This window comes from Ziziphus jujuba, chromosome 3 (genome assembly GCF_031755915.1).
Source record: "Ziziphus jujuba cultivar Dongzao chromosome 3, ASM3175591v1".
Lineage (NCBI taxonomy): Eukaryota > Viridiplantae > Streptophyta > Magnoliopsida > Rosales > Rhamnaceae > Ziziphus > Ziziphus jujuba.
In genome coordinates, this window is record NC_083381.1 from 15,418,268 (window position 1) to 15,435,091 (window position 16,824).

General features: G+C 32.4%; 2 protein-coding genes and 1 long non-coding RNA gene across 13 annotated transcripts; 1 reads left to right on the plus strand and 2 right to left on the minus strand.

Annotated features, from left to right (window-relative positions):
- LOC107422372 (uncharacterized) lies at positions 1–3,700 on the plus strand. 10 transcript variants are annotated; one of them, XR_009638304.1, is made up of 12 exons: positions 1–364; positions 598–695; positions 789–974; positions 1,256–1,454; positions 1,530–1,614; positions 1,715–1,894; positions 1,974–2,091; positions 2,197–2,297; positions 2,929–2,985; positions 3,265–3,338; positions 3,446–3,484; positions 3,613–3,700. It is a non-coding gene; the product is annotated as an uncharacterized LOC107422372 (long non-coding RNA). The 10 variants fall into 10 exon arrangements; XR_009638303.1 differs by having other exon boundaries at positions 1,262–1,454; XR_009638307.1 differs by having other exon boundaries at positions 789–964.
- A 1,717-nt stretch (positions 3,701–5,417) lies between these two features.
- On the minus strand, positions 5,418–6,514 carry LOC112492408 (uncharacterized). Its single transcript, XM_048477408.1, has 2 exons — positions 5,797–6,514; positions 5,418–5,706 (listed from the first exon to the last, which is right to left on the minus strand). Exon 1 carries the CDS (start codon positions 6,499–6,501, stop codon positions 5,797–5,799), a length of 705 nt encoding a protein of 234 aa, XP_048333365.1. The 5' UTR covers positions 6,502–6,514; the 3' UTR covers positions 5,418–5,706.
- A 3,590-nt stretch (positions 6,515–10,104) lies between these two features.
- On the minus strand, positions 10,105–16,411 carry LOC107422380 (uncharacterized). Of its 2 annotated transcripts, none has more exons than XM_016031815.4 (9): positions 15,909–16,410; positions 15,718–15,810; positions 15,387–15,491; positions 14,614–14,766; positions 13,636–13,734; positions 13,411–13,539; positions 12,710–12,889; positions 11,069–11,185; positions 10,105–10,612 (listed from the first exon to the last, which is right to left on the minus strand). In XM_016031815.4, exons 1-9 carry the CDS (start codon positions 16,227–16,229, stop codon positions 10,448–10,450), a joined length of 1,362 nt encoding a protein of 453 aa, XP_015887301.2. In that variant the 5' UTR covers positions 16,230–16,410; the 3' UTR covers positions 10,105–10,447. The 2 variants fall into 2 exon arrangements, with proteins under 2 accessions (XP_015887301.2, XP_015887302.2); XM_016031816.4 differs by having other exon boundaries at positions 10,473–10,612; positions 11,069–11,118; positions 15,909–16,411.
- Between the last annotated feature and the right edge of the window lie 413 nt (positions 16,412–16,824).

Here is a 16,824-nt window from a genome sequence, read left to right on the forward strand (position 1 = left end):
CAAAAGGACTGCCCGCGTTTTCCAAATTCCACAGCGCAGCAGTCGACGTCAAACCACCACCACTCGCGAACGGACCCAAAAGAAAGACCCAAAATCCACTGCCAGCTTCTTCCCCTTCTGCATAGACGAGCCATCGGAGATCCACCATTGTCATTTGGAGGTATAACTGTAGTTCCCTTCAGTCTTGGGCTGTGAACTTTATTTCAATATGGTTAGGAATTTAAGATGATGATGAATTTTGGATGTATTGTTGACGGATTTGATGGAATTTGAGACAAAGACGATGTTGATTGAATTGGAGAGTAGGAATGAAAATGCGACAGTGGAGAAGAATCAGGAAATGGAGAACGGAAAGGATGATATGGTAAGGGAATTCAAATTCCTGATGGACTTAATTTTAATTATCTCAGTTTATTATGGTAAAGCGATATTGGTTTCTGTTGCCTCTTATAGCTGCCTTTACATATGAAATATGAAATTGATTTTACGAAAATGCTGTATGTTTTTGAATTTTTTGAGATAATTTGATAAGTTTTTCTTTTTCTTTTTCTTTTTTTTTTCTTTTTTTTTTTTGTTTTTTTTTTTGTTGGAGGAAAGCTATTTCCTTATACTGATTCATACACGGGTGTCCTATGGAAACGGTGATCTCATTCCTCAATCAACCAGATTGGTTTGTGTTTGGTTATATGATCTAGGTTTGTTTGGATTGCTGTATTTGTTTTGTTTATGCTTTATTTTATTTTATTTTTTTCTATTTGATGGAATTATATGACTTGGTTGTTTTATAGATGGGAAGCATCCCGGGTGCAATCAGTCCTATTTCGCCTGAAGAGAATTTTCTTTCACACTGGATAATGATATTTACTTGCAATTCCAGTCTTTCGACAATGCATCTAACCTTGAGAAGTCCATCAAAGAAAAATGTGCTTTTAAAATGGATATTGGACCTTTGTACAGTGTTTATGTAAGAATTTGTATGTTTCATTTTCCCCATTCTATTGATCCGAGTTCTCTTTTCTTACCAGCCATAGCTTGGTCCTGTAATTCTGTAACTAGAATTTTTATAGAAGTTGACCATGCTCTTAGTAGTCGCATAACACAAGAAGTGACTCCATAATGAATCATGCACATGCTTTTTGCTCTTGTTGTATTTATGCATGGTACATCCATGGATTCTTGAGGATTTTATTTCTTCTCCATCCTTACCTTTGTATACACTTTTTTAAGCCTAACTTTTTCTCCCTTCTTTCATAAGCTGCAGCCTTCAAAGAGACGTGCACTGCTGAAGTTACTACAATCCGTTGTAACTCTTCTCTTGGCATATTTTCGTATGAAATATATGAGTTCGTTTCCTTCCCCCTCAGGATATAACAGATTAAGATGATGTTAGATACTGCTGCTTTGGGGCTCATATTTGGATTGCCATAAAAATTATTGATATACTGCCCTATGAGGTGAGATTTTAATAGTTGGTCTGTTTTTATATATGTTATTGGAGTCCCTTTACTGTGTTTATAGCTCTGTTGCAGATGATTTTGGTTTTAATCACATTCTGTGTGTCCATATCAGAAGACATGGAATTCATTGCTGGGTTTGTGATGGCAAAGCAAGAAGGTAGTCTGCTGAATAGAAGACAATCACAATTTCATTTTTACTGGTTGCTTGCCTCTTTACAGCACTAAAGGTTCATAACATAGTGTCATTTTTCCTCCAGACTGACTAATGAACAGAGAGCATCTATAGCTGACTACTTTTGCGTCTATAAGGTGATATAGAGTGTTTAACATACGTATGGATTTTAACAGCTCTTTTATGGTAAAATGGAAGTGGAAGCAATTGATCTGTACTTTTTTCAAAGGCTTCTTTTACTGGTTGTCCTCCATCCATTCCTTGCGTAAGTATTGTCATATGGAATTGATTTTCTGATGCTGAAATCTTTGTTTCCTACACTAATATGCACCTTATCCCTGCAGGAGACCATATCCTGAAGTTCTTAGGATTTTTTTTTGAGACAAAATTGCTTTCAAGTCAAAATTTATTTTTGAGTAAAGATCATGTATGAAGAGATTTTAGAGATGACTCCTGATGAATGTATGTATTAAATCTTTTCACCGTTATATAAAAGACTATTACCAGTGAGCATTACTAAAGCCTAATTTATATTTTATCTTTGTGGCTCTTACGTCTGAGCTGCAGGGAAATTTGTGGGATATAAGTGATCAGCCATTACAAAAAAAGGCATTGATGATATTCAATGGAAGCAGCTGAAACATTTGCTTCAGTCAGGAAAACAGAAGGTATGAAACAAGGAGGTCAAAGTAAGGCATCATGTTTGCCAAAAGCATATAGTCCTTATATTCAGGGTTTAAAGTAATTTGTACAAGTTCAGTTTTCTACTGAAAGTTATAACTATATAAATGCTAGAGTATTTATCCTCTGGTCTCTGTTCAGTACCACCATGATGACAGCATGTTTCTGTATGTGTTTTTTTTTTTTTTTTTTTTTTTTTTTTTTGGGGGGTAATAATAAATGTTTCTGCATGTGTTTGCATGCTTGTTTTGTATATCAAGTACATCAGAAGCTGTTTAAGACTTCATAAGTCGGAATGTATATGAGCAAAGCGTGCTTGGAGTTATAGGTGGTAATTTGTAATATCTTCAATTCCAATTTTCACGTACAAGGGCTATGTTGGTGCATTGAAGAGATTGTCTTCTCTTTTACCTATCCTATGCTTGATATGGATGTTTGTTGTTATGTCAACCTTCTATTTCCATGTTTTAACAAGTTTGGACACTGTAGTCTTTATCCTCCCCAGGGCCATTAACAGTGTACATAGAGGATATAATATAATTTTCAAGTGCAAACCATCTTAAGTTTATAGGTAGTCATAACCATTCTCTAACCGGGACCTTTCTATTTTCATCTTAGGTTCAAAACACATGAAACTTTTGCTAAAGGCACCTTTCTGTGTTCATCCAAAAACAGGTCAGTGTGTGTAATATCTATTAGAATGAAATTCTGAGTGGAACTCACATTAATATGTATGCTTCTTTATATTCATGAATCATGAGGATTACAATTTGTTTCAAAGACTAACTTTAACTTAACTTTTTAAGCGTAGTGATGCATTATATCTGTTAACAAATTTCAGTAGTAAGAGTCATTTAATTTCCATGTCAACTACGAACATTTTCAAGGATTGATACCTTATAGGTGTTTGGATCTCCATAACGTTGCTTTAGCTATTTTGTGTTTTTGTTCCAGGTTGTGTTTGTGTTCCAATTGATCCAAATAAATGTGAAGAATTTGATCCTACTACTCTATTAACCCTTAGCATGGTAAACTATTTACTACACTGATAATTTAATTCTTCAACAGCAAGACAATCTGTTGTTCTGCTTCAGACAAATCTTTCCTGACTATTAATTTTTTCATCTTTTAAAAGAACTTAACATGGGAGCACTGAGAAAAGAAGTTAATGATGGTAAGTCAAAAATTGGATGTTACATTTTATTTTTCATTCACATACTGAGATCAAATTCTAAAATTGGATGGCTACTAAGATGAATTGGCACCTGCACTTGCATGCCATTTGAAATGTTGTTGTACCAGTGATGGTGGTTGATTGCAGAATTGGATAGAACCTCTATTGGAGAATCAATCAGGTTTTTCAGACCTTTTTTTTTTTTTTTTTTTGGGGGGGGGGGGGGGGGGGGGGCGCGCCTCTCTTAAAGTCTTGCAAGGTATCTCATATTTATGCCATCTTAATCTGATGCTGCTTTGTACATCTCGTTTGGAAATTGGTACTGTGTATTAGCAACAATTTTTTGCAAACCCAAGAATTTCAACAATGTTTATGATGAATGTTACAGGGAGATACTGAAAGTTCCTACAATACAAAGCTTAAGCACTCAAACAATTCCCTGACGTGGTAATAAACTTTGCTAAAAATTTCATCACCTTGAATTTGGTTTCCAAAGACTATAAATTACGTCTTTTGGAATCTTTAACCCAGAAACTTGGTTACCATATTTATGTTAAAAGTTTCCAGATAATATGTCTATATTCTTATTTTATGACAAATCATAGTCAATAGTATGTCATGAATTCTATTATGCTGCTGGCATGTTTCTGCCTTCGGTCCCAAAACTCCCAGGTTCATTGCTATTTCCTGCCAAAAGCCTGTTCTCTCCACTCCGAATCCATAATTGTAACTTATATATTTGATGGGGTTTTTTTATTTATTTATTTATTTCTATTTTTTTAAGTTACATAGAAAGGAACCCTCTCTTAGGACATATGAAAAAAATGCTTCCCACTATAAAATATAAAGTTCCTGGTTTTTAGGAAGTTTTGCACATTCAGAGCAGGCTTTTCTCTTGATTGATATAACATTACTAGTTTTCTTTTGGTTTTTGCACATTCTGAACAGGGCTTTAACTTATTATCAATCTATAGAACGTATTCATTTATGATTTTGTAGGTTATTAGCTCAAATAATAAAGCATCTAGTTTGACCACATCTGAAATTATCATGAGCTAAGGCTCATGTTTCTCAGTCCGTCAGAGAAAGGTTTTCCTTTTTCGTGGCAGCTGATGAAATTGGCCGACAGGATTTTTATTACAAGTCACCTGAGGGCGACGTCCGACTCCCTTTAGGAAATTAAGAAACTTTCTCGTAGAAACGAACAAATTTTTCAATATTCTTCAACCCCTTGTAGGACTCATCCATTAGCAGGGAAAAAAAAAAAAAAAAATGCCTGTAATCATCACCAATTATACATTCTTAAAACAATACTAAGTGATGGTTTTTTTTCTTTTCTCTGAAAGGACCCTGTTGTAAACAATATTGTTAAAAGCTTATTATAAAAAAGAAATATATAATCCTACTAAAACTTATTTAAATAATGTACTAGTTTAATTTTATAAAATTTTTAATATAAGAAAATCATTGTCAAATAAGATAGATTTTAGATCTTAAAATCAATATATTAGAAATAACAATAAAATAAAGTAAGGTTTAAAATTTTAAACTTTTAAAATCAATATATTAGAAATAACAATAAAATAAAATAAGGTTTAAAATTTTAAACTTCTAATAATTACAGTTAAAATAATTTCCTTTTTTATTTTATTTGGGAGTAGGAGATTGAAAATTAGGATTTTTTTTCTTTTTTAATCATTTACCACTATTTTCCCCATCCTGGTATCACGAACCTGACCTCGTATGTATGTGTAGAGAAAGTTAAGATTGTTGAGGATACAATAAATTAAACACTAAATAGTCTATACTCTTTTTGAAAGTTTTGGAAGTCTTTAGTTGAGGGAATCACAATTGAAGAACTTTAATTTATAGCTCCTTCATTTAATAAGTGGTACTTGTTTTAAAAATATATGTGCATTAGAAATAAGGGAAGATGACATTATTTTGTTTAGAATTACGATATGTTCTAAAGTAACAAAAATAACAGTATATTCTAAAATAAAGGAAACAATTTTCAGAACCAAGCAGGATATACATATATTTGTAAGGACCAATTTTACACCTAATATTTTAGTTACACTTTGCAAACCTCTACTTTTTAAGGTTTTGAAATGATTTAGGCCCTGCTGATTGGTCAAATCAACAAATTTATACCTAACAATTTCGTCACATGAACAGCTTTGAGGGATGTGATTACTTGAAAACTCGAACATTAAACCAATCTGCAATGAACATTGAACCAATCTACAACAAATTAAAAAAACATTGAGTCTTTTAAGTCTTAAAATCTACCAAAAAAGTAGCAATTATACCTAGGCTGCAATGGACCAAATGTGAGGTGAATTTCTTACAAGGACAAACAGTGTGATGAACTTCTTACAAGCCTCCCCACCACGAGTACAGAAGCTCGTCGTCTTCGCTGTAGAAGGGTGCTGTAATTTCACCTTCTTGCTTTTCATCATAGCGGCAGCATCAGGTTGGGTATCTTGTCTCGGCCATTTCATTTTCTTTGATGGCGTCTTTTTTCTCGCATATATCCTTATCTTTTTCCTGGGTAAATCCTTCACTGACAGTTTGGCCGGTCTAGCTACCCGTAGAATATGCTTTCTTGCCACCATTAGAATTTCTTGTTCGGTGATGGGACCGTAGAGTGAAGGAGGACGAGCCTTTTCCTCTTTCCTTTTCTTCATCCCTAACAACCTCTGTCGGATCCTTTTGGTACGGGAATTCGCGAGCACCATCGGAATCATGAGCTGATTGAGCGACTTTGATGATTTCGGGTTCGGCCACAAGAAGGTCCAATCGTCAGGAATAGGTCCATAAGCAACATAAATACAACGTCTAATCCAGTCTAAGTGTGAAATCTTCTTAGGATAAGGAAGAGGTCTAAGAGGGATACCTAGTGGTATCTTGGCGGTGACGACCCGATCCCAAAAGCCACTTTCTCTGCTGAAGTTTTTCTCGGTGGTTACCGAAGTGACTGTCTCGGCTGCTACCTCAATTCTGCCGTCCTCCATTGTTAATCTCTATTTCGGGAAAAAAAAAAAAAAAAAAAAAAAAAAAAAAAAAAAAAAACAGAGAAGATTTTTCCTTGTTTTTACTCTCTCAACATGAGCGATATTACAGTTAACAAGCCCGAGTATAGAGCTATGTTTGCGCACTTTCAGTAAATTAATGATATGGAAAAGCATTAGGATTAGTGTTTTTTATATAGTTTCTTTTATTACTTGACTGGCAAGTAAACTGATCAATCCTAAGTACCTAAATGAACCAAAACATAGTTGAATTAGGATACAAAGAGAATATATTTCAATTTTCTTTTTTTAATTTTGTCCTTTTCTTTGAATATATTGAGAATGTTTGGTTATGAATGTTTTTATATTTATTTGAAACAATATTGGAAATTTTTTTATATTTATATATATATATATATATATTGTGTGTATATATATATATATAATATAAAAATACATATTTTTATTGGTTTTGATGTTGGGTTTTCTTGGAGAGGATGCTACTAATGTAATTGCAATGTTAATTTTTTTAAGACAGTTGTAGCCCCATAAATGTTGTTGTTTTTTTCCCCTAAATTCTGTAACAATTTAAAAAAAAAAAAAAAAAAAAAAAGAAGAAAATCCAATATTCTATTTCCAATTATATTTTATTAGCTTCATTATTATCAAAAACATAATTCTACTAAAAATATAATTATTACACATGATCAAATTTTATAAAAATTTAAATATAAGAAAATCGTTATAAAATAAGATTAGTTTTAGCTATTAAAATCAATATATTAGATATAGCAATATAATGAAGGTTTAGTCAAAAAGAAAAAAAATAAAGAAAGAAAAGAAATAAGGTTAACGTTATTAACGTTATTGTGTCAGGATAAATATTAAATATTAACATTTATTAAAGTATTAAGAGTCGCCACTTAAAGTTTAATCAAGTTGTAAAAAAATGTTTAATGTAGTCATATATTGCAACGTCTTTAATATCATGCTTATTTTTGGCTTTCCATTTATAAATAATCAAATTTTGATTTTTAATTTTAAATAATTAATTGACATTGTTTCCTCCTCATTTATTATTATTATTATTATTTCTTTTATCAACTTCTCACTTGTTATGTCACTTTGATATGCTGGAAAAGGTGCGGTTGCTTTCAAAATTTCCTTAATAGTAATGTTATTTGTATGTAAAGTTTTCCAAATTTGTTCTGCTCCCACACTTAAAAAGTTTCAAGTCTTTATTGAAGTCAAAAAGGTAAACAATGCCCATAGCATTAAGATTATTTAATTTCCTCATTAAACAATGCCATCGCATTAGCTCTATTTAATTTCCTCATTAAACTCTCTCTCATTCTAAAAAGGCAGATAAACTTTAGCATCTATTGGCAATTATACTCTTTCATTCAAATTATATTTTTCACATTAGTTAAAGGAAAATATGGTCCAAAGCTCTTATCCACTCTCGAACATAAATTTTAGTTAACATAGAGAAAGAAAATGAGAAAAATTCATTTATTTTAGGAATATTATCACTAGAAATCCTTAAACTATATTGCTAATTATACTTAAGTCCTTAAACTATTTTTTTTTTTTTTTGACAAATTGATCCATGAACTTTCTAATTTATTTCACTTTTGGTCTTTAGCTAATTGTCCATTCAAAATCCCATTATCTGTAGGGATCGTATGCGCAATAAACACTAAAAAATACCTACATAATACTTTTAAATATATTTTTTAATAAATAAATATTTTTTATTAATAATTATTTAAAACTCTTTAAAAATATTTTTTTTATCCTTTGGAATTTTTTTAAAGGGACAAAAATTTTAAAATATTTTAAAATTATTTATTAATAATTTTATTTTTAAAATCAAATGTCATTTGAGTAACATTTCATTTACGTCCTTCATTTATTTATTATAATATATATATATATATATTTTTTTTTTTTAATTTATGGGAATGATTTATGAACATTTTTAAATTTTTAAATTTCCTTTTATTTTATATTCTCTTGGTAAATTTCAAACATTTGATACTTGATTCAATTTTTGGATATAGTTTTGTATATCCCAATTTGTCCCAAAAAAAAAAAGAAAAAGATATTGCTTTGTATAAAAAGTATAACTTTTAGATTTTAAAACAATTATTGATAAAAAATTTTAAATGTTTATTGCACATGTGGTCCATAAATTATCTAAAAATTTCATTTTAGTCTCTCGTGATAATAGAATTTTGGATGGAAAGTTAGTTAGGGATTAATGATGAAATAAATTTGCAAGTTTAGAGAGTAATTTGTCAAAAAAATTAGTTTAAGGATTTAACTGTCACTAGCAGTATAGGTTAGTGATCTCTGGTGACAATATCCCTTTATTTTAATGTTTTCTATCTAGGAAGTTTTTTTCACATTTTGTAAAAAAAAGTCTTATTATTTACTACATAAGTTTTAAAGATATCTTTGTTTATTGAAAGATATATATATACATCTATATTGTCATGAATATATTGTTTTGTTTCAAAAATATATATATTGTTAAATTAAATTATATTTTTTTGGATCTTATAAATATATTTCTATTGTTGTACCTTAATTATTATTAGAGCCCTTCTATTATTATCATTATCATTATTATTATTATTATTATTATTTGTTGTACATCTCTACGTATCCATACTTCCTCATAAATCATAACCTTTTGGTTTAAGTGAATCCAAGAAGAGAATAAGAATATCATGGAGGTAAAATCTCATATTCTCTTTTTTAATTTTATTATCTATCACAATTGATGATGATTACAGCACCCTTATTAACATCGCATTTGCTAATTTGTAGTATTGAATTATTAATTTTTATTTTTAAATCCCAATTTAAAAAAGTGAATCTTTTGCAACACATATTTAAATTGTGTGTTAATTATGATTATGATCAATAATTATGATAAATAGTTTTTTTTTCTTTTTCACTTCTCTTATGCTCCAGTATGTTCTATTTCCACACATATATTTCTTTTTAAAAAATATTATTGATGTTGAATTCAATATTTTCAAAAACTTATTATCAAAATCATAATTCTACCAAAAGATATTAATATAACACACTAGTCAAAATTTATAAAAACTTAAATATAAGAAAAGCATAATAAAATAAAATTAATTTCAGCTATTAAAATCAATATAGTAGAATTAACAATATATTAAAATAAGTTTATTAACATTTAATAATTACAAAATTACAATAAGATATTAACCTTTAGGATTATTGTATGAGGATTTTGTTTGTAGACCCATATATGCATCAGAAATAAGGGTAAGATGACATAACCGTACACCTGACTTTCTATCTTATTTATACTCATTTTTTAACTAATAGTTATAATAACATTCATTTTTTAACTAATAATTATCATTCTTTTGACTTACGAAACAACAAATGACTTCCAGTCATTTATTCTGCTTTATTTAAGCAAAATTTTACTTGAGAAAGAAAACTTCAAACCCAGAATCACTACATGCCATTCTTAATCTCGAAAGGGTACAATCCTTTCTTTACTTCTATTTATTTATTTTTGAGCATTTTTCAGTGTTGGGCAAGTCACAAAGACACTGTTCAGTAAGTCACGGTTTGAAACAAAATAAGAGAAGACAGCGTCCAGCGTGTTACACTGAGTCTTTTCGTTTGATTGATGAACCTACCAATAACGAATATTACAAAACAATGATTCTGACCAATCACCTCATCAATCCATAATTGAATAGACAAATAAAATAAATAAAAAGACTATGCAACCAAAATAACAGTTCATTTAAAAAAATAAAAATAAAAACCTATCAGTCTTTACTCTTGCCCGGCATTTACATCCACTAATTTACAAACATTGGAAATTTGAACCACAAAATATGGTAAACTAAAGCAAAAATGTGAAAGAAGAAAAGGATGGGGAAGTAGATCAGCCTGAGGATTGTAATCTCAGCTTGTTGGCAACATAGAGCAGATGGCTGATATTTGTTGGAGGGTAGTTCTGTAGTAGTTTGAGATTAGAAGTGAAATCGCCTGCTAATAGTCGTCTCCGAATGAGAATCAACATTGCACAGCATATACGAAGAAGAGTTTCCTACAAAGCACAAAAGCAACAATTTGTCAGAATCCAGAATATCATTGTCAGTAGTTGAGAGTTTCAAGTGCCATACAAACCTTATTATTATTCAACCAAAAGAAGATAGCGAAAGAAGAAGAAGCAAGGGGTGAATTGGCAAAAACAACAGCAAAATCAAATGTGCCATCAACCGAAAGAAAAGGGAACCACTCTACAGATCCAGCGTGCATCCGAAATCTTTCAGACCAATCTCATTCTCGTTATTAACAAAGTTTTAGCTGGCAATTCACAAATTTATCTCGTACCATAGAATACAGTTGGAAAGTATTTCCCACACTTAGGGAATCTCATCCCCATGGTACAGCTTAGAGAAAGACAGAATAAAAAACTGGATCCATGGTAGCTTGTTCCCTCCATTGATCAATTATTTTTTCTACATAAAAAGTAACATAATTATGAAATAGAAAAACCTACCTGTGGACCTTCAGGATCACTCAAAAGTGTGTCCCAGATGTGAAGGCTGTCTGCAAAATTAAATTCCTGGGTCAAAAGGAGAGTGATCCACCTAAATGCATAAAACTGGGGGTTGACCTATGAGAGAAATAAGCAGCAGTTAGCATTTAAAAGAAATTATTTAATAACTGAAAAATAGTAATTGTTCTAAAAGCAACTGGCAAATCATGAAGCAGATCAGATAACTACTTCTAGAAAGGCATGGTCTTATTGGGAATGAAGGCATTTCATAAGGTTATGAATAAGAAGACCTTTCATTCTTTCCCCATGGTATAATTAATTTAGGCAACAAAAACCAGTTAAAAGTCGAAATAGTGATTTCTCTTTTCCAGGAAACCTAATTTGCTAGCCTCCAAGTACAATTAAGTTCTGAGATAAGGTTATGAACTTTTCTTTATTTGATAAGTTTAGATGGTAAAAATAAGTTGGGAAGTGGACCATTGTAAACAAATTTGCCTAAAGATCAATGGGATTTTTTTTATAACTAAAGATTATTTACTTACGAAATGCCAGTGCACCTTCTATATAACTTTGAACAGGTTTTGGATATTCTATGTACAGCAAAATTGTCAATATTGTGACTCAGCGAGGATAAGCAGAAAATTAAACAGACGTGTTTAGTTATGGGGTTATGAAGTTTTCAACTCAATGTACTTAAGCTGAACTAACTTGAAAAAACTACTCCATAGAAATGTTAATTTATTTTCTTTTATCATGACTAAACCAAGTTAGAGGTGCAAGGATTTATTAATAACTATATTAAGCATTCGTACTTGATGGAAATTAGCACCTTTTGTTGCTATGTGAAAAAGAGACAAGTGGGACAAACCGCGATAGAGAAAGATGAGGAAGACTATTCTTCCCACCTCAATAACAAAGCCTCCCTGCTTCAGAAGGTAAGATATGATATATCTGAGTCAACTGGCCTTTTTGAGGGTTATCCCCCTTTAAACAGTTAATGACCAATCCATTCTGCAGATTGACCCTTGCTTGTTCCCATTCACACTTAAAAGTGTGTTGACACTTCTGTACCAGTTGAAGTGGCCCATATAGCTAAACTGAACGCCCAACTTAATATGAATAAACTAGGGCAAGATTGTGCTGGTCAGTTTCATGGGATCCTAGGTTCATTTTTTTTAATCCAAATGCCAAACTCCACACAGCAGTCTGATTGGAATATTAGTTTAGACCACTCTGAAACCTTGTATGAAACACTCCAGCTTCAAACTATAATGTTGGAAAGTATTATACGGTTTATTATTTAACTAAAGAATCGTAATAGATCCCTCCAAAGGTGCACTTCTCATAAATTGAGATAACATGAGAATAAAATGAAAAGCACAAACAATATTTTAAAGGTTACATGACTTCTAAGCCTTTTGCTAATTGAATAGTAGCATGGTAAATTGAAGAGAGAAGGTTCCATTCAACTACCAGGGGATAACAGTGAGCTAGAAGAAAAACCAAGTCAAGTCACTTAAAACAATGCTCTGAAATCTTCATTAAGAGTCACTCAATTTGACAAGAGAAATACCTGTAGAATAATGGAGCACTCTGATGGAAAGCGAAAATAGAACAAGAAGTGGTAGAGTTATATCTTACTTTTGTTGTGACTTCAAGATGACGCCATAGCTCCTCATCATGTTCCTTCAGAAGCTGTGACAATTTTGTAATTGTGGAACGGATTCCAACAACACTATTATCAAGTTGCTGACAGAAATGGTCACGGAATCCGCTCAATAACTCGACGAAACAAAAGAATGTGTCCGCTTCAGCACAACCCTACATAACTTGACAATAGGAACTGATAAGTAAAATGAAACCAGGAATAGTAGATTAAAACACGATGGCAAAAAAGGTTACCAATCAAGTTATGATTGTGCAATAAAATTGCTATATATCATGTTATTTTCATTACTATTATCCATCAGCATATTTCACTTCACTACAGTTAAATGTTCTGATGGTGGAAAGTTGTCCTTTTCAGCTCAGTATTTAAGGGCTCCTACTAAATAATAATCTTTACATCCATATCTCATTATAAGTAACAACATTATTGATGACATAACTCAATAACCATACCATTACAAATATCTGGACTTAACCAAATTCTATAACACATCTTACTTTCCATTTACAATCACTGGAAGATGATTGCAAATTCTAAATCCAGCTGAATGAATATAGCATCACAGTATGGTTCACACACAGATATTATATAATACAAACAGTGGTTTCCAGCAGATAATCAAAAGATTAAAGATTAACAAAATAAAAATGCAAGCAACACATCATATACTAACCGCAGTTTCCTCATCGGGATCATTCCTGAATACATAGAACAAAGGTGCCAAAATCTCATTCATCCCTTGAACATATCTTATACCCGGATTTAACTTTGCAAATACAATTAATACGCTCTTTAATGCCTCCTGGAAATTCGAGATACAGAAGTCAACTAAATGCTTTCACTTAAAAAGGCCAAAACTTACTTGTAACATTTTTCACCAGAAGATAAAGGGGTGGACCTGATTGGATTTAGCAAACTGTGAGTCCCCGGAAAAAAAGTTGAAATCTGGATGAGTGCGCTTTACATCTCGGTCAATCTGCTCAATGATTTCCGAGTCCTAAATGATCCCAAGTTAAAATTTTCACATGAATTGTTGTACAGCAGTGGATAGGAGCATAAATTGTAAATAGAATGACAGGAATAACATTCCTATTTAAGCCACAGACATGGCAAGACAAGCTCCAGAGAATAAATGATTCACATTTTAGCAATATATCATGCATCATAAATCATAGAGATCAGTTATCATCAGAAAATAGTTTAGGCCTTCATAAAACCATTCATCAATTTTTTAAGTTTGAAAAGTCCATAAAGAGACAATTAATTTAGCACTCTTATTCAGATAGATAGCCTTGTCCAAGATCCAAAGTATGTTATTCCAGATCCTAGATCCAAGGGTGTTTTTTTTCAATTAAAGTAAGAAATTCCTTGACCAATGAAAAGTTTGTATTGTGAAGTGTCACCAGTCACCAGATATTGATTAGATAAGAACCCTGTTTTTAACAGTCATTGTTTAAAATTTTGAGAAACCCTCGTTTACAAGAAGCAGACGAAGTACCATATTATATTACTATTTTGTGGACGTCTTGGTGGCCAGAGAACCAAAATACTAACCTTTTAAGAAAAAAAAACAAAAGAAAAAGAAGGGGGGGGGGGGGGGGGGGGGGAAGAGTGAAATTGAGATTCACACTTAAAAAGGTAGAAAACCACAAAACATTATTCAAAACATGGACATAAAAAGTTACACTAGCTTTAAGCAAACTAAGAGAAACACCCTTAAGCAAATGTACAGAACAAGAATATCCTTCCCCACCAAAAACAATTCCATTCTCAAATATGTGAAATACACTTATTCTTCAAGATATAAGAATACTTGTCAAGCACTTGCAAATGCAATTGTTTTATGAGGTATGAAACATGATACCAGTAATAATACCTGAAAGAACTGATTCCAAACGCTGGTCTTCCCAAGGCTCAAAGGATGCTCCCCATGAGTTATATGAGACCTCGAGAGTAAGCCCCTTCTTTCACATTTTGATTCATCATTGTCATAAATTGTTGATTTTTCCAACTTCCTTGTAATTTCTGACTGACTAGCCACAAAAACATTCAGAACTCTCAAAGTTGTAGAGACAAATGCAGTGCACAATATAAAAAGAGGCAATCGCATACTCTATCTTTTGTCTTACTAAATTGCCACGTTTGGCAACATGTTTCATGCTGGATACAAATTTACATAATTATGCATGGACACAATTTGCTATAATTTCAGGTAATCCTGCCTGAAGAAAAAATGACATGAGATCCATTGCAAAGGTCCCCAGAAAGAATGTTTAGAAAATTTATACGTCTTAAAGACACTGTAGCAACACCAAGATGACAAAGATCTACAGATTTATTCACACATTGAGAAAAGAGCCAACAAACATAACATGTAAAAGAAACCGCAAATCTTCAAAGATTATCCAACTGAAAAGACGTCTAGCAACTAGTAAGGACAATTGGCTCTGCCAGCAATGTGCAGTCCATATTTCAAGTTCATCAGTCTGACATAAGGTTTCAAAAGTAACCTACATCTTACATTCCACGGTTGTTAGACCACCTATAACTGATTTACCACTTCATTTTGGTATCCAGAAGTTCAGAACCAACATTAATTGACAAGTAAGATGGAAAAAAAATAATAAAAAAATCCTCAACATGACTTACGGGATTCATCAGAAGCTCGTCTTTGAAATGTTTGTATTGGGACCTTTTTTTAGCTAACTCAGTCGACCAAAGACTACGATCCGGAGGAAGATATCCCAATAACAGCTGCACAATTAAGCAAACCCACCATTTCAAACCCAATTCCCTTAAAGGCCATTCTTTAACTGGTACGAAATAACAAATCATATGCATCTTCATCCTACATTTATGTTTAAGCATAAAAAAAATAAAAAATAAAAAAATAAACAATAAACTTACTTTCCCACATTTTCTCAAGAACCAAACAAAAACGAAACCCAAAGATGGTAACTTTACACACATATACACACACCTTCCACACCGTAGAACGAATCCCAGCACCATCTGGTATGCCCTGCGAAGCAATTTTCCTCAATTCGTGCATGTTTATCACCTTCCTCGATAACTACAAAAAAAACCCAATTCCCCAATTATTGAAAACAACGTAAAAAAAAACAGAGAGAGATTGAACTAGAAAAACGGAATGGAAAAAGCAAGCCAAACCTCAGTCAATAGCTGAGCCTGGCGAGAGATTTCCTCAGCGGAAGGGGTTGAAGAAACGCCATTACTATTATCTTCATAGCTAGGGTTTGAATCTTGAGTTTCGGGCTTGGGAGACTCTCGTTCCACGACGACTGAAGGAGGAGGCACAGGGACGGGTGGGTCAACGGCGGGAGGCTCAGAGACATCGTAGCCGGCGGAGGCGGCTGAGGTGGCGGTTGGAGAAGGTTTAGAGGCGTACTGGAGGGAGTGATCGTCGTTGGAAGATGGAGTTGTGGACCAGAGCGAGCTATTGAGCCAGTCCGGCACCTTCTTCTTCACCATTTTCCAATAGCTTTTTAGAGAGAGGAAGAAAGAGGGAGTTGAATCCGATTAGGGTTTTCTCTTAGCGCATGGAAAGTTTGTTCCTTTTTCGATTTTCTCTTTCCTTTTTCCGTCTTCCCCAAAGTCACTCGGTGAAGAAAACACAAACAAAACACCAGGGAAAGAGAGAGAGAGAGAGAGAGAGAGAGAGAGAGAGAAGGATTTGAGTTTAAGAGGTGTTACAATCACCGATGGGTGACAAAGACAATTTCTAAATCATCAACCAATGAAAGCCACGTGTGAATTGCCCATGTTAATCCTTTTATGAAATTAAATAATTAGGAGGTTCAAATAATTGTGGACGAGTTACAGTATTCACTTTTAACAATTTCATTTTTTGGATTTTTTGAAAATATAAAATTTTATGTGATGCTAAAGAGATCAAATTGTGGACCAGTTTGGGGAAGATGATGAGGAAGAACATTCGGATTATAGTTTTTGCTCGTACAACTTTTGTGAAAGGCCCTCGTGTTGATATGTACTTTCCAGAAGTGAAGTAGGACCAATTTAGTACATTTATAAAGTTAATATGCGTCATTAATATTTGAGTTTATTT

Bases quoted from the DNA above. Each gene is read 5' to 3' on its own strand.
- LOC107422380 (XM_016031815.4), bottom strand. From the start codon at position 16,229: ATGGTGAAGAAGAAGGTGCCGGACTGGCTCAATAGCTCGCTCTGGTCC. The intron at 14,767-15,386 runs GTAAGTCATGTT...GTGGCTAGTCAG, and splicing joins ACGAGCTTCTGATGAATCCC to TCAGAAATTACAAGGAAGTT. The intron at 10,613-11,068 runs GTAGGTTTTTCT...TGTGCTTTGTAG, and splicing joins GTGATCCTGAAGGTCCACAG to GAAACTCTTCTTCGTATATG.
- LOC112492408 (XM_048477408.1), bottom strand. From the start codon at position 6,501: ATGGAGGACGGCAGAATTGAGGTAGCAGCCGAGACAGTCACTTCGGTA.